At 44.1% G+C, this 26029-nt stretch overlaps 1 protein-coding gene across 1 annotated transcript; it reads left to right on the plus strand.

The window, feature by feature from the left end:
- Nucleotides 1-3564: 3564 nt before the first annotated feature.
- Nucleotides 3565-21491, plus strand: LOC140903695 (uncharacterized). Its single transcript, XM_073325391.1, has 5 exons — nucleotides 3565-4002; nucleotides 16291-16368; nucleotides 17626-17739; nucleotides 19277-19406; nucleotides 21160-21491. Exons 1-5 carry the CDS (start codon nucleotides 3580-3582, stop codon nucleotides 21219-21221), a joined length of 807 nt encoding a protein of 268 aa, XP_073181492.1. The 5' UTR covers nucleotides 3565-3579; the 3' UTR covers nucleotides 21222-21491.
- Nucleotides 21492-26029: the final 4538 nt, after the last annotated feature.

Genomic DNA, 26029 nt, shown 5'->3' on the forward strand with positions numbered 1-26029 from the left:
ATGACACCTGAGAGAATTACACGCAGTTTATCATCTTAACACTAATAATAGGTAATGCCGAAAGACCCAAGTCAGTGACCAATGGTGCATTGAGCTAGTCACTGTACAGATACTAATCCCTTGCCCCAAAGAGCTTACAAGCTAGGTTGCAATAGAAATAGCAGGTGGACAAAGAAAACAAAGCGGTGGGGAGAGCTTGATGGGCAAAGAAATGGTACCACAGCCTTACCTCAGCCCAGCGAAACAGTCTGGGTGGCTCAACACCTCTAGCTGTTGTCAGCTGGGCACATTGTGGGCATCATGGCAGAAGTGAATTTACTATATGGTCTTTGGTTCTCTCTTCCCCAGACAGAAGGAGAGGGTGCACAGCGCAGACAGGAATTTATTATTGTGGGGAAAGCCCTGCCTTACATTTTGTTCTGAAGGGCGTGAGATTTCGTGCTGATTTCTTGTAATAGAGAAGTTGGGCCATTTGCTGAGACAGTCCCATCACCTGTTCTCACAAGGGTCACCCTTGGCATTAACAGCTCTTGGTGTTACACACCACTCAGACAAGCTTGCCAAGGCCCAGACAGTGCAGACTACGTGTTCCAGGGCAGATCACTTTGCAGTAGGACTTTAGCCTTTGTGGGTTGTGTATCTGAGTTAGGTGGGACTTCGTAACAGACCCCTATAAGTCAGGCAAATTGGAATATTGCACACTCAGACCTAAAGTCTCTTTGCAGAGAGCTTTGTCTACACTAGCACTTTTGTTGTAAAACTTTTGTTGGTCAGGGGTGTGAAAAAACACTGCATGAGGCTGAAGCCTCTTTATTGGTGGTTCATGAGTGGCTGGGAGACCATTCATGTAACTCAGTTGGGTGTGGCCCTGCCTGTGGGTGGTAAGTGCAGTGCCTGTCAGAGGTTGTAGCTTGACATCAGCATCACACTGTGAGGGACAGCCCAGGCTGGTGTGTTTGGAGGGCACAGCAGTCCCACAGTCCAGGTTGCATCCCAGGAACCCCCGTCACAGTGGGGTTCGGGGAAGAGGCACATAGTAGAAAGCCTTCCATTTTAAGGTGACCAGGTGTCTGGTTTTCAACTGGAACACCCGGTCGAAAAGGAACCCGGGCAGTTCCGGTCAGCACTGCCACCCAGGCCATTAAACGACCGGTTGGCGGTGTTGCGGAGCTAAGGCAGGCTAGTCCCTGCCTGTCCTGGCTCCACACTGTGCCCCGGAAGCAGCCACCAAGTCCAGCTCCTAGGCTGGGGGGGCACGGGGCCCCACGTGCTGCCCCCACCCCAAACACCTGCTACATACTCCCGTTGGCCGGGAACCGTGGCCAATGGGAGCGGTGCCTGCAAGCGAGAGCAGTGTGCGAAGCCCCATGGCCCCCCCCCGCCTAGGAGCTGGACCTGCTGGCCGCTTCCGGGGTGCAGCGTGGAGCCAGGCCAGGCAGGGAGCCTGCCTTAGCCCTGCTGTTCCGCTGATTGGGAGCTGCCGGAGGTAAACCTGTGCCCCAACCCGAGCCCCAACCCCCTGCTCCAGCCCTGAGCCCCCCCAAACCCAGAGCCCCCTCGTAAACCCCAAACCCCTCATCCCCAGCCACACCCCAGAGCCTGCATCCCCAGATGAACCCCTTCCCCCCCGCACCCCAGCCCAGAGCCCCCTCCCACACCCTGAATCCACCCCTCTGCCCCACCCCCTAGCCTGAAGCTCCCTCGTGCACCCCAAACCCCTCATCATCAGCCTCACCCCAGAGCCCGCACCCCCAGCCAGAGCCCTCACCCCCTCCCGCACCCCAACCCCGTGCCCCAGCCCAGTGAAAGTGAGTGAGGGTGGGGGTGAGCCACTGAGGGAGGGGGAATGTAGTGAGCGGAGGACAGGGCCTCGGGGAAGGGGCGGGGAAGGGGCTAAAGTGTTCAGTATTGTGCAATTAGAAAGTTGGCAACCCTATTCTATTTATGTGTGATGGAGGGATACATATTGGGCAGACCCACCTGCGTGTGAGTTTGGACACCCTCTATCAAGAGTGGGACATATTAGGGGAGAGGGTACATACTAGAAGATGCGCGCCCCCTTCTGGGTGAGGGTGGCACAGCTAATGAAAAGAAACTTGGTGACAGTGTGATCCAGTGAGTAGAGCAACAAACTAGGCACTAGGAGATTTGTGTTCTACTCCTGACTGGGCCATTGACCTTGGACAAGTCCTGTCTCCTGCCACCCAGTCTTATTTATTTATTGTCAGCTCCCTGGGTCAGAAACTGTCTCTTACCATGTTTGTACAGCACCTGGCACAGTGGGAGCCTGATTCCAGCTGCGGCCTCTAGATGGTGCTACCATGATGTATATAATAATAGTAAACAGAAATGTGCAGATGTCATTGTATTGCTCTGCCCCCACCCTTCCTATGGCACTTGTCTGTCCCAAGGAGAAGCGCAGTGAGGGCACGGACCAGGTGTGTATTCTTCAGACATGTACAGAGCCCAGCACTGTGAGCCCAGAGCCTGAGAGAGGCCTGAGTGCGCAGGTAATGCAAATATGTAATAATTGTGCTGGGGTGGGGAACCTACCTGTGTAGATGGAAAGGCATCTTGGGGGCTGCTACACATATGAGGTGATAGGGGCGGGGCCTCTGCCTGGGGGTGGGGCGGGCACCTCTTAGGGGGCGGGGCCTCTGCCTGGGGGTGGGGCGGGCACCTCTTGGGGGCGGAGCCTCTGCCTGGGGATGGGGCGGGCACCCCTTAGGGGGCGGGGCCTCTGCCTGCGGGTGGGGCGGGCACCTCTTGGGGGCGGGGCCTCTGCCTGGGGGTGGGGCCGGCACCCCTTAGGGGGCGGGGCCCCTGACTGGGGGTGGGGCGGGCACCTCTTGGGGGCGGGGCCTCTGCCTGGGGGTGGGGCCGGCACCTCTTAGGGGGCGGGGCCTCTGCCTGGGGGTGGGGCGGGCACCTCTTGGGGGCGGAGCCTCTGCCTGGGGATGGGGCGGGCACCCCTTAGGGGGCGGGGCCTCTGCCTGCGGGTGGGGCGGGCACCTCTTGGGGGCGGGGCCTCTGCCTGGGGGTGGGGCCGGCACCTCTTGGGGGCGGGGCCTCTGCCTGGGGGTGGGGCCGGCACCTCTTAGGGGGCGGGGCCTCTGCCTGGGGGTGGGGCCGGCACCTCTTAGGGGGCGGGGCCTCTGCCTGGGGGTGGGGCCGGCACCCCTTAGGGGCGGAAGGTCACATCCGTTGAGGCTGCAGGTTCCCCACCCTGTAGACGGTGCGGGAGAGTATTGGAGCTGCGGGTGTATGGGGGGCTGGGTGGATGCCCCACTGAAGGGGGGGTGGAGGGGGGGTTCGGGGCTGCCCCCCAGGTGGCAGTGGAGGGGATGGGAGGGGGGAGGTGGGAGGGGGTGGCCCAGCCCGTGGCGGGGAGTTGGGGGGTGCCCCATCCCGCGCAGCGGAGGGCGGAGATTGGGGTCGGTCCCCGCTGTGGGGAGGAGGGGTGTATGCGGAGGGTAAGTAGTGCTCTTCTACGTGGGCGGCCGGGGAGGAGTCTCTGCCCGGAACTTCAGCCTCCATTTTTTCCGAGCGCAAACAAACAAGTTGGGGGAAGGGGAGAGAATGGGCGGGAAACTTTCTGTTCTTTCCATTGGCTGCGAGAGCAGTCATTCGTGTAACCCCGCCTTCCGTCGACTGTTTTGCTGCTATTATTGGCCACTGGTCACGTCACTCTCCCATTCCTCCCTCCCACGCCGAGCCCCCTCGGCCTCACTTCCCTCGCCCCTGCGTGCCGTGTGCAAAGGAAAAACAGCCGTTAAACGGGCCGCGGGGCGGGGCCAGCTAGCCGAGGAGGCAAGAAGCGATGGCGGGATTGGTCGGAGCGGGAGGTTCAAACTAGCATGGGGCGGCCTGATTGGCTTGGAGCGGCCGCGGCAGGCCAGGCTCCCTCCTCGCGCTCAGGCGGTTTATTGTCTCGCGGCTCCTGAGGCGGCTCCAGCGCGGCGGAATCGGGACCGGACCTCACACGGCAGCGGCGAAACCATGGTGAGGGATGGGGCCGGCGGCCGACCCGGACGGGCTCCTGTTGGCGGGAAGTGCCGGGTGCCTGCGCCCGGTTCCAAAGCAGCAGCGCTGAGAGAGGGCACCTGGCTCCGCGGGGTCCCTTAGGCGGGGAGCGCCCCTGCCCTCGCTCCCGTGGCGGGGTCGCGCGGGGCGGCCGAGCCGCTCGCGCCCGGCGCCTCGGGACTCCTAGGCAGGCGAGTGGGGCCCGCGGAAGCGTCGCCAAAGCAGCCGGGCCGCCCGCGGGGAGCGGGTGCAAGTCCAGCCGGCGGGGGCGAGCGCGCACCTGGCGCTGGGGAGCCGGCCCGGGGCGGCGGGCTGGTGACCCCCCCCGGGCAGCGGCCCTGCCCTCGGCTGTCAGACCGCGCGGCCGGGCTGCGGTGCCCCCCGTCGAGCCCTGCGACCGTCACCTCGTGTTTCAGCGGCTCCCGGCCGTGCAGCCCCAGCGGGCAGGGGGCTGTGACCGCTCTGTCCCCGCTGCGGAAGCGGTAGCTGCCCCAAGGACTCCAGGCTCGAAGGAGGTTGTAGGAAGTAATCTGAAGATTTTCAAAACTGCACGTGATACACAGGGAACTTAAGGTAGAAAAGAACCTTCGGACGAGCTTAGTTTTGTATCCTCTCCCTTGAGATCGTAGCGATGCCTGCTCTCTTTGCAAATCTCTGGCTGCAGAGCTGTATGTGATCGCTAATTAATAACTGCACGGCCCTCTCTGATCAGGCTTCCAGGAGCCAACTCAAGAGGGAGATTGCGTAAATAAAGTTTATTTGATTCTCATATACATGAATTATGCTTTTTCAAAAAGTTTGCTTTCTACCACATCTGGCTTTGAAATTGCGTTGGTTGTAAATAGTCTTAAGGTAACTTCCTTGAAACTTTTTGTGGATTGAGGGTCTTGGAAGAAACTAACCATTTTTAACTGTCTTCTGCAGTTAAACATTGTCTTCCTTTAATGGAGTAGGTAATGCTAGAAAAGTCTGAGTTATATTTTTGCCTAAGGTAGTGAAACCCATGGGTCCGGGACCATGATAGCACGAGCAGGATGTCATTGCTCAAAGTTATTAGACCACAGTATTCAAGTTTAATTTCTAGACATGAGTTAATATCTATTCTGTACTCCACTGATGATCTTCTCACTGTCAAATTACAGTTCAGTCATGGTTCTTAAAGAAAGCTGTAACCCCATTAAGTCGTACAGAATCTGGACAAATGAGCACAGGATGATGAGGGAAGACTGTTCTGTTGCGAACTTGTGACCTTGAATTTCAAACTCATGGAAACTACAACCATTTTCACATCCGTAAAATGGGGACAGTACTTACCAGCCTCATGGGAGTGTTGACATTAATGTTTATACGGGGTTGTGCACACTTATGGCAGGAATAACTTTGAACAAGATCACATTGGGAACTTGCAGAAGCTTGAGAACTGCACCTAGATTGTATAGACTTATTTAAATAAAAATGCACATCGCCATATTTGCTTCTGTCTTAAGAACTGAAAATTCATTTTTTAATTGCAGATGGGCATTTTCCCTTTTGTGCGTATGGCCTTTCCTGACCCAAAGCAAAGGGATGTAATAGTAAGGGTTAAAGTAGGAGTGCTTTGCAAGGTTTAAGAAATTGTCCTTGCGTTTAATTTTGTATGATGATCTCATCTCCTAGCTTTTGGCAAATGATTAACAAATTGTATTATTAAATGCAGTGTCAAATTAAGTGAGGCACTGTTGCTATGTTGTAAACAAGCAATATTATAAACACAACATCAGGTTAAATGTAGTAGCATATTCTAGGAATATCTTCTAGTAGCATAATCATGATGGTTAGTAGAATACAGGGATTTACCAGATTTTAAATGCTGTTTTCCTTGGGGTGGCCATTGATCTGCAAAGATTCACCGGTTCCCAGAGAAGTGCTGATATTTATTTGCCTAGTCCTTATCTTGGACTTAATACATAATATCAATAGGGTAAGAGAGCCCCATAGTGTCACAAGACACTAAAATATTTATTGCACATCAAACTTCACCCATGGCAGTGCCTAAATAACCCGAGGAAGTTTAGAATGGTGGTTAGAAAAGACTGAATATCTAGATTTATTGCTTAAGAAAATAACACTTAGTACTGAGACTCTTCCTCTTTCTTCAAAATGTATAAAAGCAGAAATAAAACACGCTCAAATGACTCACTCTGAGACTTAAAGTAATTGTCACATAAGATTAGGGCTAAAGTTTGATCGTTTTGCAGGGGGGTTTTTTTTCCCTCTTTAAATGCTAGAATGTGGCTGTGCAGGTAAGGAGTTATGTGGAATCTACTAAGGCAACACATAATAGTTGAAAATTCTTTTAAACCAAACAACTTTCTTGAACTGAAAGGGGGGGGGGGAACCACTGTGTTCTGTCTCTGCTGGAACATCAGCTTCACTCAGCAAACATTGTTTCCAGAGTTGTGCTGAACAGTGATCCTGCACAGGAGATGTTTAAATTAAACAATAAAACATGTTAATTACAACTCCATTAAGATTGCAAGAAAAATGTAAATTTCTAAATCCAAAAGCGAAAGTCTTTTTTTGCTCTCCTGAATAGGAAAATATCATTAGTCCTCTTTAATTCCACCATCTAAGTACTTTAAATTAGCCTAATGATAGGAATTGTCACTTATGCTTAGTACTGAGGTTACTTTCCAAGTCATTGCTCCTGGGCTGTGGGTATGGTAACGGCAAGCTTGGCTTGCAACCTGTACTAAAGGAAAACGCCAGTACAAAGAACTATTGTAATTACAAAGTGTAAATTACTAAGGTAGGCAAATCCTGCTCAAGCATTTGTTTACCTGTGGCTTATAGTGAGATTCCCTTGAGAGGTATTTTGTTGTTTCTGTAGAAATTAGATTTCAAAAAAGTAAATGATAGTGAAGAAAACTTGGTCCAATGTTATAGTCATCTTGATTCTGCAGACAACCTTAAGTGATGGAGGTGTGATGGAGGTGTGATGGAGGTGATGGAGGTGATGGACCTTAAGTGATGGAGGTGATGGAGGTGTGACTTAACTGCCTAAGATTCAAATCCTGGTGAACAACCTCAGCAACCCGGGGTGTACTCATTCTGATAGAACAGCTCTATGGCTATTACGTGTTCTCTGCACACTTAAATAGAGGTGGAACTATCAGCTATGCTCCTGAATCTTTGCTGTGGATTGGCACTCAGAAACCAAGCAGAGCAAAGACAGTTTGCTTGCTCATTGGTTGGGCTCCTTAAATGCAGCTTCACTGATGAAAACAAGAGACTTTTTAGACAAATCATTGCTCTTCTGCTCAGAAACTGCAAGACCCAAGTGGAAGTATTATATCTGAAACCTTGCTGTATTCTATTTTCGTCTTATTCCTCAAAGCTATTGTATCTCTTGAACTTCTGCAAAGTTTCAACCCTCTCTGGCCAACCCATGTCCGTTCCAAATCACGTGTGCCGTTTGAGCACCTATGGTGAGTAGGATAAATCTTGTAGGTAAAGGAGCCAACTGAAAGACTCCCTCTGGATGCTACTTAGAGAGAGAACTTATGGAACTTAGCATAGCAGTCATGCAAAGTGTAGCCAAGATAGATGGGTGGTGGAGTCTTATTTGTGCCCTAAAAAATGTCAGATGTCAGGGGATGTATTCAGAATGACCTAGTGGATTTTTTTTGACGAGTTGATTTCACATGCCAAATATAGTACACACTAATGAGCAGACAAGAACCTGCCATTTTGACAATTTTATGAAAACTAGAATAGAGGTTGAGCTTCTCTGCTAGAAAGCAACAGAAATTGGTTTCAAAGGATTAACTAAAAAGTCTTACAACAAACTTTGAAATTTTGATTTCTGGTCCTTTCTAATGGTAAAGCTGACTCAGTGCTATTTGATATTAAACCGAAAACAGCCACCTTCACAGGCATGTAAATGGCAAATCTATGACAGGTAAACTGTTTTGAAAATGTTATAGTTTGGATAGCTAATTTAGACAATTTATAATCAGTGGCCTTTTTCTTTAAGGGATAGAACTGACTGTTTTGGAACAAAGTCTCATTTAGTCATTCTTTGCCAGAAGAATGATTAGTGGTCAGGATTAGAGAGCACTGACGCTCTGAAAACTTTACTGATTTTTATATACATTTGTCCTCTTCTGCAGTAAAATAGGTCAGGACTATACTACGCTCTTGCTGGCACAGCTAAATTGGTCAGGGGTATGAAGAGTTGTGATCTCTCACTGACACAGATGTCCTGGCAGAATTGCACCTTTGTTGGTATAACTTATTTTGCTCTTGTGTGGAGTCTGGAATAAGTTGTACAGGCAAAAGCAGCCTTTCCACTATAAGCTGAAGGAGCACTCAAGGAAGACAAGGCTGTTGCGGAGAAGCTAAATAAATTCTTTGCACCAGTCTTCATAGCAGAGGATGTCTGGGAGATTCCCACATCTGAGCCATTCTTTTTAGGTGACAGTTCTGAGGAAATGTCACAGACTGAGCTGTCAGTAGAAGAGGTTTAGGAATAAATTGATAAATTAAACAATAAGAAGTCACCAGTATTGGATGGTATTCACCCTAAGAGTTCTGAAAGACCTCAATGTGAAATTGCAGGACTACTACTTGCATTGTGTAAGCTATCACTTAAATCAGCCTCTGTACCAGGAGACTGGAGGATAGCTACTGTAATACTGATTTTTCTTTTTTAAAGAGGCTCCAAAGACGATCCTGACAATTACAGGTTGGTAAGCCTAACTTCAATACCAAGCTAATCGATTGAAACTATAGTAAAGAACAGAATGATCAGACACATAGATGAACATGGTATGTTGGAAGAGTCAATGTGGTATTTGTCAAGGGAAATCATATCTCCCCAATCTATTGGAATGGTTTGAGAGTGTCAGCAAGTATATGGACATGAGAGATCCAGCAGATATAGTGTACTTGGACTTTCAGAAAGCCTTTGACAAGGTCCCTCACCAAAGGCTCTTAAACAAAGTAAGCAGTCATGGGCTAAGAGGGAAGGTCCTCTCATGGATCTGGTTACAACAAAGGATAGGAATAAATGGTCTGTTTTCACAGTGGAGAGGTAAATAGCAGGGTCCCTCCAAGATCTCTACTGGGACAAGTGCTGTTCAGCTTATTCATAAATTATCTGAAATAAGGGGTTGGCAAAGCTTGCAGAGGATACAAAATTACTCAAGGTAGTAAAGTCCAAAGCTGACTATAAAGACTTACAAAGGGATCTCACAAAACTGGGTGACTAGGAAACAAACTGGCAATGAATTTTTTATGTTGATAAATGCAAAATGATGTACATTGGAAAACATCCAGACTGTACATACAAAGTGATGGGGTCTAAATGAGCTGTTAGCATTCAAGAAAGAGATATTGGAGTCATCGTGAATAGTTCTCTGAAAACACCTGCTCAGTGTGCAGCAGTCAAAAAAGCTAACAATATTAGCAACCATTAGGAAAGGGATAGAAAAATACCATGCCACCATATGAATCCATGGTCCATTCATACCTTGAATACTGTGTGCATATCTGGGCCCCCATCTCAAAAAAAGATCCATTAGAATTCAAAAAGGTACAGAGAGGTCAACAAAAATGACTAGGGGTATGGAATAGCATACATATGAGGAGAGTTCAGCTTAGAAAAGAGATGACTAAGGAGGGGAGGGGATACAATAGAGGTCTATGAGTAACAGCCGTGTTAGTCTGTATTTGCAAAAAGAAAGGGAGTACTTGTAGCACCTTAGAGACTAACCAATTTATTTGAGCATAAGCTTTCGTGAGCTACAGCTCACTTCATCGGATGCATACTGTGGAAAGTGTAGAAGATCTTTTTATACACACAAATCATGAAAAAATGGGTGTTTATCACTACAAAAGGTTTTCTCTCCCCCCACCCCTCTCTCCTGCTGGCAACAGCTTAACTAAAGTGACCACTCTCCTTACAATGTGTATGATGATCAAGGTGGGCCATTTCCAGCACAAATTCAGGGTTTAACAAGAACAGCGGGGGGGGGGGGTAGGAAAAAACAAGGGGAAATAGGGTACCTTGCATAATGACTTAGCCACTCCCAGTCTCTATTCAAGCCTAAGTTAATTGTATCCAATTTGCAAATGAATTCCAATTCAACAGTTTCTCGCTGGAGTCTGGATTTGAAGTTTTTTTTGGTTGTAATATCACAACTTTCATGTCTGTAATCACGTGACCAGAGAGATTGAAGTATTCTCTGACTGGTTTATGAATATGTTAGTTCTTGACATCTGATTTGTGTCCATTTTATTCTTTTACGTAAACCAGTGATGGCCAGAAGCTGGGAGTGGATGACAGGATGGATTGCTCAATAGTGCCAGTGCTTCAGAGAGCAATTGACCACTGTCGGAAGACAGGATACCAGGCTTGATGGGCCACTGGTCTGACCCATTATGGCCATTCTTATGTTCTTAAGCAGCATAAACACTAGGAGTGCTTTGGTGTTATGGGTATGTTGCCAAAGTGCTGGTAGCATAGCTCTGGCCTAACATACAATGTATGTGTGTGGCAACAGTTGCTCAAATGAGTTTCCAAACACAGCTTCTCTTCTTAACCTTTTCAGTCTTTAAACTAGCTTAACTTGCCTAACACTGTAACATCTGGAGCAGGTACAGTATTTGTTAAACTACCAAATTACTATACACAGGTGTGAAGACTTTGCACTTGCTTAAACAGTGGTGTTCTCACATGTTAATCACCAAAATACTATGCATGTTTAATGTAAGCCATTGTTGTGTTGATCGTGTTTTGTCTCCAAGAGATCTCTGCTTGAGCAGGATACATTTTTTTTTAAGGGGTAGAGAAAGACTGGCCCACTAGTTAGGACACTAGCTTAGGTCTCTGGAGACCATGGTTCAATTCCCAGCTCTACCAGAGGCTTCCTGTGTGACCTCTGACAGTCATTTAGTCTCTGTGCCATCATTCCCAATCTGTGAAATGGAGAGACTAGTACTTTGCTACCTCATAAATACATTAAAGATTGTTTCAGAGTAACAGCCGTGTTAGTCTGTATTCGCAAAAAGAAAAGGAGTACTTGTGGCACCTTAGAGACTAACCAATTTATTAGAGCATAAGCTTTCGTGAGCTACAGCTCACTTCATCAGATGCATATGCATCTGATGAAGTGAGCTGTAGCTCACGAAAGCTTATGCTCTAATAAATTGGTTAGTCTCTAAGGTGCCACAAGTACTCCTTTTCTTTCATTAAAGATTGTGAAGCTCACAGATATGATAGAGTGGGCCATATAAGTACCCAAGATATCTAGATAATGTCAGTTTAAAAAACAAAACAAAACAAACCTCAGATTTTGTCTGAGTTTTGTGCTCTGATCACTTTTTACCGTTTTCTTTGTATAGTCCTTTTCCCTTGTTTATGCAGGTTTTGTTTTTTGTCTTTCCTGATCCTTTGTGTGTGTAAAAATATTTAAGTATCAAAAATTAGTGGGGGGACTTCTAATAATTTCTTAAATAGGCTAGATTTCAAGCTGGTAATGACCCTTTAATGTAGTCTGCATAGACATTAGCTATATAAACTTTAAGCTCTATCTTGGTCAGGGAGTTCTCTTTCCCTCTGTGGATGTGGAATGGAAAATGTCGCCATCCAGTTTTTTAACTCCATCTGTATTCCTTAGTCCTCTTTGACAAGTAGTCTAACCAGAACCTTCAAGGCATACGGTGAAGTGGAGGGTGCTCTGACCTGAGTGCCACTTTCAGATAGCTACTATTACACCCTACTTGTAATAGTAGCTGTCTGAAAGTGGCACTCAGGTCAGAGCACCATCCACGTCACAGTATGGCTTGAAGGTTCTGGTTAGACTACTATAATATGTTTCATAATGTCCCTGTTCTCTTTACTTCATTGTGAAGCTGTTTCCCCACTGTAGTAATATGGTACAATGCCAGTGGAAATTCTGGGCCAGCTGCAATCTTCCCAATTTTAGCAGAACTTAATATTTCTGAATGTTTTAGTTTTTGGCCAGTTAGTCCTTAGCAATTCCTAGTCAAGAAACATTCTATCCAGTCCTATCTACAGTTATTAACTGACTCCACAATTACTTCCATTGTCACTTGAGTCCATGTGTGTGGAAGACTTGACTTAGTTTTCTTTAGGAGTTTGTGGGGAAACTTGTAAATCCCCTCTTTGTTGTGCAGCTCACAGAAAAGTGGAGTTCAGATTTTTTTTTATATGTAATGAAATGTAATGTGTACATATATGAAGAGATGAGATCAAAGGGAAATTACGCCAATTATGGGGCAGTGGCAGTCATTGCATGGTAAGTTTCAGGGATGTTTCTATTAAAAGCCTGGTTTAGGGGGATTCCCCAGTTTCCCTAACCCTAACTTTACTACATTAGGGTGAGGAGAGGGTAATCCTTGAAATCAGTAGTCCCAAATAGCAAATTTACTCGTACCTTTCCTATAAATCTCTCTGAAAGAACTTTCTGTTCTGTTTTTACTCATTTTTCTGACCGTAGCAATTGGGACTCAAAGATTAATAAATCAATATACAAAGTCATCTGTGATTTTTTTTTCTCTCCCCCCCCCACCTTGAGTAGATAAAACTGATCTAGTCTAAACTGTAGCTGTGCAAGTAGTTTATTATATACAAACCCTGCCCTGCATTTTTTAAATGTTTCCACCTCCTGAAAAATAATGGAACTGTTGGGTGGCAACAGGAAATAAAAATTTATCATGCCTTTTATAAGGAAATAAAAGTAGGAGGACTAGTCTTAAAGGGACACAACTTAAAAATCATACTTCTGTTAGAAAACTTTTTACCTACGAATGTTACAAGTAGTAGTGGAAGAAAAATAGGGGGACAGGGACATGCAAGGGGAAGAGACCCTTTTTCAATCCATTTACCTGTATGGATTTGACAACACTTTGTGAAGACTGTGATGCAATGATTTTTTTAATGTAAATTGGCAAGGATAGTTGGGGTAGATATAGGGTTCAGATATTTACAGCTTGCTTAGATTTCTGGTTGGTGATGTCTCATTTAAATAAATTGATAAACTGCCCAAATATATTAAAGGGTAGTGGGAAAGAAATGTTGCACCCCGTACATCATAACTGGGTCTGGGAGAGGTGGGACTATGTCAAGACAGTAGTTTTCCCTGGCAGGTAATAAGTACTATTGTATTTTGTAATTCAGTGTTGGGAGTGAAAGAAGTGGTTGAGATTTTACAGTTATTAGGCAGTCTGCCAGGCATGCGCAAGTTGATGAGATGACACTTTACACTTTAGAGACTAACCAATTTATTAGAGCATAAGCTTTTGTGAGCTACAGCTCACTTCATCAGATGCATCTGATGAAGTGAGCTGTAGCTCACGAAAGCTTATGCTCTAATAAATTGGTTAGTCTCTAAGGTGCCACAAGTACTCCTTTTCTTTTTGCGAATACAGACTAACACGGCTGTTACTCTGAAACTTTACACTTATAGACCTGTCTAGTTTTGGGAGTATTACACTAAATTTAAGGATATATGTTGTTCAACACTTTCGTTTATCTTAGCTGCTGTTGAAAGCTAAAGATGGTTAGGTAGTGGGTTTCCTTAGTGTGGAGGTAGATATTTTTCTTTAAGCGGGAACAATGTTCCTGTTTTGAAAAGTGGCTTAATGGAGGAGGAGGGAAATCATAGGTGAATCAAAAGTTGCATGTTCATTGCTTTCCAAAAGAGCCAGGAATATCAAAACTACTCTTTCAACCCAATAATGCATATCTTCATCGGTCGATCTCAGTGCACTCTATAAAGGAGGTAAACATCATTATCTCCATTTTGAAGATGGTGAAACTCAGGCATAGAGGTGAAGTGACTTGCCCATAGTCACCCACTAGGCCAGTGGCAGAGCAGAAATAGAACCTTGTCTCCTGTCTGGAGTCCCAGTTCAGTTCTCTATCCAGTAGGCCACACTGCAGCCACACTACAAGTGAATCTAGTTCGCAACATTGGCAGAAGAAAGCATTATTTTAGTAGGGTTGGATGACTTTGCTAAAAAGGTTAACATCTGGCTACATCAGGGTGGGAGATGCACCTTCTCTCAAATGGGTATTCATCACTGAACCTGGTGTGTTTCTAGTGGGATCCTGCAGGTATCGGTTCTTGGCCCTATGCTATTAACATTTTTTATTAATGGCATGGAAGAAAACATAAAATCATCCCTGATAAAGCTTGCAGATGACACAGTTTGGGAGAGTGGTAAACAATGAAGATACCAAGCAATCCAGACAGTTCTATGAGATGGGCACAAGCAAACAGTGGGTGTTTTAATGTCTAAATGTAAATGTATACATCTAGGAACAAAGATGTAGGCTATACTTATAAGTGGGGGGACTCTACCACAGGAAGCAGTATCTGTGAAAAAGATGTAGGGCTTGTGGTGGATAATCTGCTTCCAGTCCAGTGCTGTGACCAGAAGGACTAATCGGGAATCTCAAGTAGGAGTAGAGAGGTCATTTCACCTCTGTATTTGGCACTAATGTGACCGATGCTGGTATACTTTATTCAGCTTTGATGTGCACAATTCAATGAGATAAATTGGAGAGCGATCAGAGAAGAGCCAGCAGAATGATTAAAGGATTAGAAAACATGCTTCATAGTGATAGACTCGAGGATCTCAATCTATTTAGTTTAACAAAGAGAAGGTTAAGGGGTGACTTGATTAGTCTGTTAAGTACCTACATGGGGAACACATACTTGATAACAGGCTCATCAGTGTAGCAGAGAAAGGTCTAACACAATCCAATGGCTGGAAGTTGAAGCTAGACAAATACAGATTGAAAATAAGGTGTAAATGTTCAACTGAGAGCAATTAATCATTGGAATAACTTATCAAGAGTTGTGATGGATTGTCCATCACAGACTATTTTTAAATCAAGATATGCTCTAGAAATTTTGAGGAAGTTCTATGGCCTGTTAATAGGAGCTCAGACTAGATGATCCTTGGAATCAACTTGGAATCTGAATTTTCACCACCACCACCCCAGTTCTACACCTCTGGTAATTTATCAACATAATTGCATGGTGAGCAGTTTGGTATAACAAAAACTGGAGGGGGTTGGGTTAGTCTCTAGATTTCTTGGGATTGTCAGATAAAATCACCTATTCAGCCAAATAAAATAGTTCAGGTAAGAATATCCATTAGGTGATCAGCTAATTCATGAAAATTCGTTGTGAAAAATTACAGCTGAAATAGAAAAGGAGTACTAGTGGCACCTTAGAGACTAACCAATTTATGAGAGCTACAGCTATTATACAGCTGTATATGATACATATTATACAACTATTATGTGCAGATTTTTGAAATATGAGCTATTATACTTCATCGGATGCATTCAGTGGAAAATACAGTGAGGAGATTTATATACACACAGAACATGAAAAAATGGGTATATAAATCTCCTCACTGTATTTTCCACTGAATGCATCCGATGAAGTATAATAGCTCATATTTCAAAAATCTGCACATAATAGTTGTATAATATGTATCATATACAGCTGTATAATAGCTGTAGCTCATGAAAGCTTATGCTCATAAACACCCATTTTTTCATGTTCTGTGTGTATATAAATCTCCTCACTGTATTTTCCATGAAAGGCATCGGATGAAGTGAGCTGTAGCTCAAGAAAGCTTATGCTCAAATAAATTGGTTAGTCTCTAAGGTGCCACGAGTACTCCTTTTCTTTTTGCGAATACAGACTAACACAGCTGCTACTCTGAAAGCTGAAATAGAATAGAATTGAAATAGAATTGCTTAAGATTCTTGTCTGCTAACAAGCTGTTATATCAGAATAAGTACTTACTTTTGAAATAGCATGTCTGTGTTCTCAAATTTTTCTGGCTCTAGGAATAAATGTATTGAGTGGGTTTGGTTACAGCTTCTTATGTAAATATTTTTAAGCAGCAGCAGACCTGGAAAGTTAGGTGCAACTAAATAGTCACGCCTTCATGCTCATGTATTTTAATATAGAGAACTCTTGATGCTTGAGGAAAGTTTGCAGTGAAGCATATTTGGGAGTTTTTCTCTCAAGACATTGCATATCCAACTGTTGTATACAAAAGTGACTTCTTTTAAAGGGATGTTCCTCAATCTTTTTTGGGATAAATTTTCCAAGTTTGAGCAGAAGAGGTAAGACTTTTGGATTCTCAAGTGCGATGGTGAGGTGAAGCAGTGCAGATTTTTGTCCTCTGTGCACGCACTTGCTTTCTTAATTCTAATATTGCTCTTTTATTCAGGCTGGTGGCAAGGCTGGAAAGGACAGTGGAAAGGCCAAGGCAAAGGCAGTTTCTCGCTCACAAAGAGCAGGACTGCAGGTAAAGTGGTGCTAAATCATGTATTACTTTAGTGTTTACAATTTGAATACAATATTTAATCTTGTTAAGTAAAATTTTCATTTTTGTGGAGCAGGTTTGGGGGAGGGGAGGTGGAAGGAAAATGGAAATGCACTTCTAGCTTTATTGTGAAATTTTGCATGAATACTTATAACTACAAAATCAAATGCTAAGGTTTCAGTCATGCTTTTTCCTGCTACTCTGACCCTCTAACATGAGTTAAATTTTACAATTCCCAATACTCTGAATTTTTTGGTCTTTATCACACGTTTGTAACTAAATATAATGATTGATCAGACTTCTTTAAAAGCCTTGAATGTATTATTTGCCCCCAAGTAGTACTTGTGTCAATTTTTGTCTGTCCTATTAATATTTGTTGTTACTTACCAGCCTTCTAGGGTTGTTGTTGGGATTAACTTGGATACTTCCAGAGTACTTTGGAAACACAGCGCTATATATTGGGGGAGGGATAGCTCTGTGGTTTGAGCATTGGCCTGCTAAACCCAGGGTTGTGAGCTCAATCCTTGAGGGGGCCATTTAGGGATTTGGGGCAAAAATTGGGGATTGGCCCTGCTTTGAGCAGGGGGTTGGACTAGATGACCTCCTGAGGTCCCTTCCAACCCTGATATTCTATGATAAGTACAAACAGTCTGCTGTGCCTAGTCAATAAGTTCCTATGCCTGCTTAGTACCGTTTAAAGTTCACTCCCACCCATGTGACCAAAAACTTAATTGTAAAATGTAACGTTCTGTATTGGAACTTCCTTGGTTGTAGAGTGAATTCAGACAGTTCTGGCAGTAGTCAGTAAAAACTCTTCTGTTGCATGGTTTATGTAAATTATTCTGCTGATTTGACAGTGTAATCTCTTCAGTGCTACAGATCTGCTTCTTAAAAAGTTTTGGCTTCTTACAACACAAACCCTGTATGTGATTTGACACTTGACTGACTAGTATGTAAAGGCCGTGTAACTTAATCCTGACTTTAAACTAACATACTTTTCAGAGGTGTCCCTCTTGAGGAAAATTTAGAGATGTAAAACTCGCCAGTCCCATTGAAAATAAGCTCGCCATTTATTTGTATTCACTGTGGGGGTTAATCCAGTATTCTACTTCAGTAAGTTTTTACTCCATTTACATTTCTTACACCAGATTATTATAGACCTTAATCAACATTAGGCAAGAATTTAGTGCTTCAGCGTAGACTTTGATCTCAAGTGCCTAACAAATGTTTCTACTTCAGTTCCCGGTGGGTCGTATCCACAGACACTTGAAGACTCGCACTACGAGTCATGGGCGAGTTGGTGCTACTGCTGCAGTGTACAGTGCTGCAATTCTTGAGTATCTCACTGCTGAGGTAGGTTTTGAAGTAACCACTGTCAAAACTACGTTGCACGTGACAGAATAGAGGGATAGGTAGGTGGATATAATTCTGTTGATGTAATTTGTTAGGATAAATCAAGTTAAACAAATAGCAACAAACAGTTTCTCTCTCAAATTTTCTTCCAAATGTATGTGGTAGAAACTAAGCAGCATGTCATTTAGATTTTAATATTGCCAATAGTTGGGGTTTTTTTCCTCCCGTTGGTTAAGCTGGGTGATATCTAATGCATTACTCTGTAAATGCAAAGAGTTGATTAAACTATTGGAAAATCTGTTTAGGCCCATGAAATTTGGCTTCTTATTTTGTAAAAACCTAATAAACTTCATTTTAACACAAAGGATTTTTTTAACTTGATTGTGACCTGTTTGTGCAGATTTGTGATGTTGCATAGGAGCTTAAAAGTGAAACTGACTAAGTAGATCAGTCTAGTTCTCCATAAGCTATGTCAACTGCAAAAAATACACTGGATAATTGGTTAAAAGACAATTGGACCTTTAAATCTATAACTAATGGATGAAGGCCACTTATATTAAAGGCAAGCCATCCTAGGTATATCTTGTTTGTCCAGAACAGGTTTTTTTTATTGTAACTAAACAGTGAGTGGGGGCCATGAACAAAGCATGTGTAGGCTATATTTGCAAGATGGGGGGCTGTATCCTGGGAAGTAATGACGCTGGAAGAAAATTGGAGGTCATGCTGGATAATCACTTGAACATGAGCTCCCAGTGTAACACTGGCCAAAAGGGCTAAAGCAGTTCAGAGACCAGGGACTCTCAAGGAGGGGTAGAGGTGGTTTTACCTCCGTACTTGGCACTGTGCTACTGCTGCTGGAATACTGTGTCCAGATCTGGCGTCCACAATTCAAGGAGTATGTTGATAAATGAGAGAGTTCCGATAAGACCTATGAGAATGATTAAAGGATTAGAAAACATGCTTTATAGTGACACACTTAAGGAGCTCAAACTATTTTAGTTTAACAAAGACGGTGAAGGGTTGAATTGATTACAGCCTGTAAGTACCTACGTGGGGAACAGATTTCATAATGGGCTCCTCCGTCTAGCAGACAACACAATCCAATGGCCGGAAGTTGAAGCTAGACAAATTCAGACTGGCAATAAGGCGTAAAATTTTAAGTAATCACATTGGTCCCTTTTGGCCTTGGAATCAATGAATGGTTAGAGGAAGGAAGGTCCAGTGGCTACGGTGCTAGCTTAGGACTTGGGAGACCCGGATTCGATTCCCTGCGGTGCCACAAACTCCCTTTGTGACGTTGGTCAAATTGGTTAGTGTCTCTGTGCCTCAATTTCCCATCTGTAAAATGGGGATAGTAGCACTGCCCTACTGCACAGGGGTGTTGTAAGCATAATGAGGTGGTACTCATACTGCAGTAATGGGCGTCATGTAAGTACCTAAGAGATTCATGATTTCATGTTCCAGCTGACCCCACATTTTGCTTTCTGTAAACTTTAACAGGTCTAACTCTTACTAAAATAGCCTCCTAATTTGTCAGGTGCTGGAGCTGGCAGGTAATGCCTCCAAGGATCTCAAAGTAAAGCGTATCACTCCTCGTCACTTGCAGCTTGCTATTCGTGGGGATGAAGAGTTGGATTCCCTTATTAAAGCTACCATTGCTGGTGGAGGTATGTATAGTTGGGCTTTGTAACTGATTGGGTTGATACAAAAGTGGACAGCCAACTGCAAGGAAGGTAACAGACAATAAGTTAAAGTCACTTTAATTTCTTCTGTCACACTACTTCACATAGATCAATAATGGCAGACATTCCGGCCAGATTTGTATCTGTTTCCATTTAAACATCATAGCAACTGAAATTTGGCAGTTTCCGAGAGAGAGGACTGGATGGGTCACTGAATTACTCTCTCCTTGTAGTGCATATTCTGAGGATAATCCACTCAGTACCTTCCATGAGCATTAAACTTAAAGTAGCTATAAATTGAGGGAAATCTGGGTGTTTCACTTTTATTAAAGATCCTGGGATTGCACCTTCTCTCTCCACCCTCCCTCTTTATAACCCTGACTACTGGAACTTTCCTTACAGATAGAACTGGGCTCTATGAGGTAGGTAGGAAGAGGACTAAGCTTCACAGAAGTGCTCTTCATATATTGTGTAATAACGATATTGAGTTCATTGTAATTCTATACTGGACAAAATAGCCTGCAGTAATTTGTGAGACTTAAATGAATGGTCTTACTTAACTCTTCTGTTGCTGCATCCATGCCTTTGTGTTTTCCTTATGTGGATGTTCTGCTGAGATAAGTGGAATATTGGGATATACCTGGTGGCGTGCAGGGTACACGTAGCTACGTGCTGCAGTGAAAAACAGGCTGCATCCACACTATACTGTGTAGCTACACACAGCCGTAAAAGGCTCTGCTTGGGAGAGGCAGTGAGGAGAGGCTTTGGCAGTGCAGAGCTTGCCAGAGCCTTTCGCTGCAGCAAGTAAAGGCAGTGGGGAGATGCCAGAGTCTTTCCTTGCTGCCTGAACTTTTCACTGCGATGGGGAAAGGCTCTGGTGGCAGGACAGTATGCTGCAGGAAAATAGTGCAGATGTGGGAGGTACCACTTACGCACGTAGAGAGCCGTGTTGGATACGTCCTCTAGGGTTCTGGCTTACCTGTTCTCCCCGTCTGCACTGCTGTTCTGCCTGTGCTAGCTGGGCGTGCAGTGTCTGCACTGCTCAAGCTGCAGACCTAGCCATAGTCAGCCTTAGCAGTAAGAAGAGGGCTACTTAATTATGTCTGTTTTATGTACCCTTACAACTTCCATTTTAGCTTTTACAGCTTAGAAATGGGCTGTTGGATCAACAAACCTACAATTGAAATGATAAGGTGGGATCCATTGGGGTGGGATGAAATTACAACTGGAGAATGTGCATTATTACCGGTTTCAGAGTAACAGCCCTGTTAGTCTGTATTCGCAAAAAGAAGAGGAGGACTTGTGGCACCTTGGAGACTAACCAATTTATTTGAGCATAAGCTTTCGTGAGCTACGGCTCACTTCATCGGATGCATACCGTGGAAACTGCAGAAGACATTATATACACACAGAGACCATGAAACAATACCTCCTCCCAACCCACTCTCCTGCTGGTAATAGCTTATCTAAAGTGATCACTCTCCTTACAATATGTATGATAATCAAGTTGGGCCATTTCCAGCACAAATCCAGGTTTTCTCACCCTCTGCCCCCGGAGGGTATTCTAGTATAGGGGAATTCTAGTATAGTCAAAGAACAAGAAAATGTGGAAAACTTAGAGAACAGAACATTGAAAGCTTTCTAGCTATTCAGATAATGAACAAATCTTTGAACTAACAGAACTTACTCTGAAAAATGTCCTGTGCACCACTATTCTAATCCATTGTTCTCTTTGCAGGTGTAATCCCTCACATCCATAAGTCTCTGATTGGAAAGAAGGGACAGCAGAAAACTGCATAGAGAGGAGTTTTAACCAACCCTCTTCCTCCCTGTCATTGTACTGTAACTGGGACAGAAGAAATATGGGGATATGTGGAATTTTTTAAGAAATAGTTAAATGGAAGAGCATAGACAATTGACTGTAGACATGAGAAAACATTTGTATGTTCTTTAGATTCAAAGTTTGACAAAAAGTATCTTGTCATGTGGCAGCAATTCGTGTGTTGATTGGCTAGGTTTCTCCCGTGTGTTTTATACAAAAATGGAACTGATAAACCATTTTTTACAAAATTTGCTCTCATGTGGTGTTCAGGTGCAAAAATCATGTAGTAGAGACTTCACAACTTCTCTGAAGCTGGTTCCCTCAGACTCTACTGGACTAGGTGTACAGGCAGAAGTTCTTTCCCTCTTTCGATCAGCCACGTCCGTGACTCCTTCACTTGGATGGTTTGTAATATAATTGGTTGATTGGCATGGGCAATTTTGGTAGCAAATGGGTAAACTTTTAATGGTGCAAAAAAAACAGAATTGGCCTATAGTGTAGGAATCTATTTAATGGGAAATGCTATCGCTGTTAAAGTAGTGACAAAATAGATTTGCTACTTTAAATTTTAATTTACTTAATGTCGCTGAAAAATCATTCTCTCACTTAACCTGCCAATATCTGAATTCAGGGTTCCAGGTGCCTTGCAAGAGCTGAGGACACCACAAGTTATCTAAAGGAAGAAACTATTTGACTTTGTTTCTGACAGCAGCTTTGCTATCGCTGCTGCTGACAGGTAAATGGAGGGGCTGACCTCAAAGCTAGAAAGCATTTTCCATTTTTAAATATGCCTGTTGTCACTAGTAAGGATCACAGATACGTTTTCTATTCATTTAAAATGTCCAGTATGTGTGTGGATTAACACAATGCCCTAGAGACCTGTGATAACTCTTCATTTTTTATTTTTTTACAAAAGCTTACTTATTTTCTTAGCCATGAAGAACAGCTTATCATGGTAGTGGTGATTCTGCCCTGACCCACAAGTGATGAGGAATCTGATGAGGTTCAATAAGGATAAGTGCAGGGTCCTGCACTTAGGACGGAAGAACCCAATGCACAGCTACAGACTAGGGACCGAATGGCTAGGCAGCAGTTCTGCAGAAAAGGACCTAGGGGTGACAGTGGACGAGAAGCTGGATATGAGTCAGCAGTGTGCCCTTGTTGCCAAGAAGGCCAATGGCATTTTGGGATGTATAAGTAGGGGCATAGCGAGCAGATCGAGGGACGTGATCGTTCCCCTCTATTCGACATTGGTGAGGCCTCATCTGGAGTACTGTGTCCAGTTTTGGGCCCCACACTTCAAGAAGGATGTGGATAAATTGGAGAGAGTCCAGCGAAGGGCAACAAAAATGATTAGGGGACTGGAACACATGAGTTATGAGGAGAGGCTGAGGGAGCTGGGATTGTTTAGCCTGCAGAAGAGAAGAATGAGGGGGGATTTGATAGCTGCTTTCAACTACCTGAAAGGGGGTTCCAAAGAGGATGGCTCTAGACTGTTCTCAATGGTAGCAGATGACAGAACGAGGAGTAATGGTCTCAAGTTGCAGTGGGGGAGGTTTAGATTGGATATTAGGAAAAACTTTTTCACTAAGAGGGTGGTGAAACACTGGAATGCGTTACCTAGGGAGGTGGTAGAATCTCCTTCCTTAGAGGTTTTTAAGGTCAGGCTTGACAAAGCCCTGGCTGGGATGATTTAACTGGGAATTGGTCCTGCTTTGAGCAGGGGGTTGGACTAGATGACCTTCTGGGGTCCCTTCCAACCCTGATATTCTATGATTCTATGATTTCAGCTGTCAGAATAGAAAGAGTAGAGTGGCAGCATCGCAAGCCACTTTCCAGTGTGCTGTGGATAAATCAGATGGGTGTCTGCCTCACTTCCCTTCTAAGCCTCAAAGCTGTTCCAGAGTAAAATCTTCATTTTGGTATTTGAATGTCCAGAGTTAAACAAATGTAGATTTAGATGTTGAAACACAATGCCTTAATTTTCACAAGTGTATCTAGAGCTCCCATTTTCTTTAGCCAAAAGTGCAGGTTGATCAGCCCCTGTTCAGAAGGGGTGTGGGATGGGAGAGGATGTGGCCAGATTTCTCCTCCGGCCAAAGTGTTGATCATCTGCAGTTCTCACACAAGGCAATGGGAGTGAGATGTGCTCAGCACCTTTGAAATAAGTGATGTAGTTCAAGTGCTCAACTCTTGGTGCTCAACTTAATTTTGGCTAAAATGTTAGTTTCAAGCTGGCTCTTCTGAGCATCATTTCAGACCCTTCACCTGCAATCATTAGCTCTGGTAAGAGTACTGTAGGTCAGGAGACACTTGCCGTTAACAAAAGTTTCTGGTTAGGGAGACCGTTTTAAGATGTTCTTCCAACAGCTGGTACGATCTTTCCTTAAACCGTTTCTGAGCAAATGGTGAGGTGAAAACGGGACTGAAATCTGTTGCTGCTGCCTACTGCTTCAGAAATTAAATGAGCAAATTTTTTTGATAATGTAAACTGTCATTTAACTAGTTTCTCATTTCCATCTCCTTATGGCTGCTTGAAAGCATCTGAGTCGGTCTTTCAGATTTCGTAGATTTTTTTTTTTTTTTAGAGCACAAATGCAACTTGGTAGATGATGATGATGTTGGCACAATTGAGTCCACTTTTTGTAACTGCAGCAAAAATATTACTGATCTGGGCATTCATAAATGAGTCTCAATTCAGAAAGAGGTGGGGGGTTTTTTGTTTTGTTTTTTTTGTTTGTTTGTTTGTTTGTTTGTTTTTTTACCCACCAACTTATTTAGCAGTCATTCCCCAGGAGAATGAGTTTCAGTTATGAGAACTATCAGTGCACTGTCAGATCTGAGGAGAGACTTAATTTTGTGTTTGAATATGAAAGCAGCCAGGACTGTGGCAGAACAGCTTGGTGTGGTGAAATGTGCAGACTAGCGTTTCTTGTAACGCTGATCAGGCTGGTTTAACTATTTTCAGCCGGCTCTAGAATTGGCCTCTTTTCAAAGCTTTGAATCTGAAGAACTCTAAAGGTCCTATGTTTGCCATGCTTGTATAAACAGAAAATGCTATGTCAGGGTTCCCTCCCCACTCTGAACTCTAGGGTACAGATGTGGGGACCCACGTGAAAGACTCCCTAAGCTTAGGTTAAAAACTTCCCCAAGGCACAAATCCTTCCTTCTCCTTGGATGAGTACTGCTGCCACCACCAAGTGAGTTAGACAAAGATTCAGGAAAAGGACCACTTGGAATTCCTGTTTCCCCAAAATATTCCCCCAAGCCCAAGCCGTTTCGGGGGAGGCTTGAGAATAATCTACCAACCAGATAGGTAAACAAGGTGAGCACAGACCAGACCCTTGGGTTTTTTGGACACTAAAACCCATCAGATTCTTAAAAAACAGAACTTTATAATAAAGAAAAAAGGAAAAGAAGCACCACTGTAAAATCAGGATGGAAGGTAATTTTACAGGGTAGTAAGACTTAAAACACAGAGGATTCCCCCTAGGCAAAACTTTAAAATTATAAAAAACAGGGATAAACCTCCCTCTTAGCACAGGGAAAATTCACAAGCTAACGCATTCCTTGCTATTACATCTAATATTACAGGAATAGTAAGTATCATTTCAGTAGGAGCTGCTGGATTACTTGCTTGGTCTCTCTCTCTGTCTCAGAACACACACAGCACAAAAACAAAGCCTTTCTTCTCTCTTTCTTCCCCCCCCCTTCCTTGGTCCTTTCGGTCAGGTGCCAACTAAGTTAATAGAACTGATTAACCCCTTACAGGTAAGGGGATTCTGTACTTCTGGCCAAGAGGGATTTTATATTACTGCATACAGAAAGGTTGTTACCCTTCCCTTTATACTTATGCCATGCCCCACAAATTATAGATGGTGTGGGACAGCCTGTTCCAAACTGGCTGTGATTTCTTCCTGGAGCTCTAGGAGAAAACAGAGTTAATAAGACACATGCACCTTTAGATATACTACTGACTATATAAAAACTAACCGTATTTTCCACATTTCAAGGTCAATTTTAAACAGTTGATTCTGGGAAACTTCCACGGGAGAGTGCATCAGCCAGTTTGTTAGGCGCTCCTGAAATGTGTTGTATTTCAAAATCAAAATCTTGCAGAGCTAAACTCCACTGAAGTTTTTTGTTAGCATCCTTGATGGTCTGAAGCCACTGTAGCGCAGCATGGTCAGTTTGCAGGTGGAAATGCTGCCCCCAAACATATGGGCGGTGATTGACCAGTGGCTTTCTCTCGGACAGTTTTTTGCTGAGAAACTCAACAGGACGGAATTCTTGATGCAGTCCTTCCTGCATTAAAACTGCTCCCATACCATGCTCGGATACATCTGTGCTTACTAGGAAAGGTTTGTCAAAGTCTGGGGCCCTTAGCACAGGGTCAGACATGAGTGTTGCTTGAAGCTGGTTAAAGGCCTTCTGACACTCTTCAGTCCACTAAACTGCATTTGGCTGTTTCTTTTTGGTTAGGTCTGTCAGTGGGGTGGTGATTTGGCTGTATTGCGGTACAAATTGCCTGTAGTATCCGGCCAAGCCTAAGAAGTATTGGACCTGTTTCTTTGACTTTGGGACAGGCCACTTTTGGATAGCATCCACTTTGGCCTGTAGGGGGTTGATAGTTCCTTGACCCACCTGGTGTCCAAGGTAAGTCACTCTGTTTAGGCCTATATGACAATTCTTAGCATTAACAGTTAATCCTGCCTCCTTTATGCGCTCGAAGACTTTTTGCAGATGCTTCAGGTGTTCTGCCCATGAATCAGAAAAGATGGCCACA

Source organism: Lepidochelys kempii, chromosome 26 (genome assembly GCF_965140265.1).
Source record: "Lepidochelys kempii isolate rLepKem1 chromosome 26, rLepKem1.hap2, whole genome shotgun sequence".
Taxonomy (NCBI): domain Eukaryota; kingdom Metazoa; phylum Chordata; order Testudines; family Cheloniidae; genus Lepidochelys; species Lepidochelys kempii.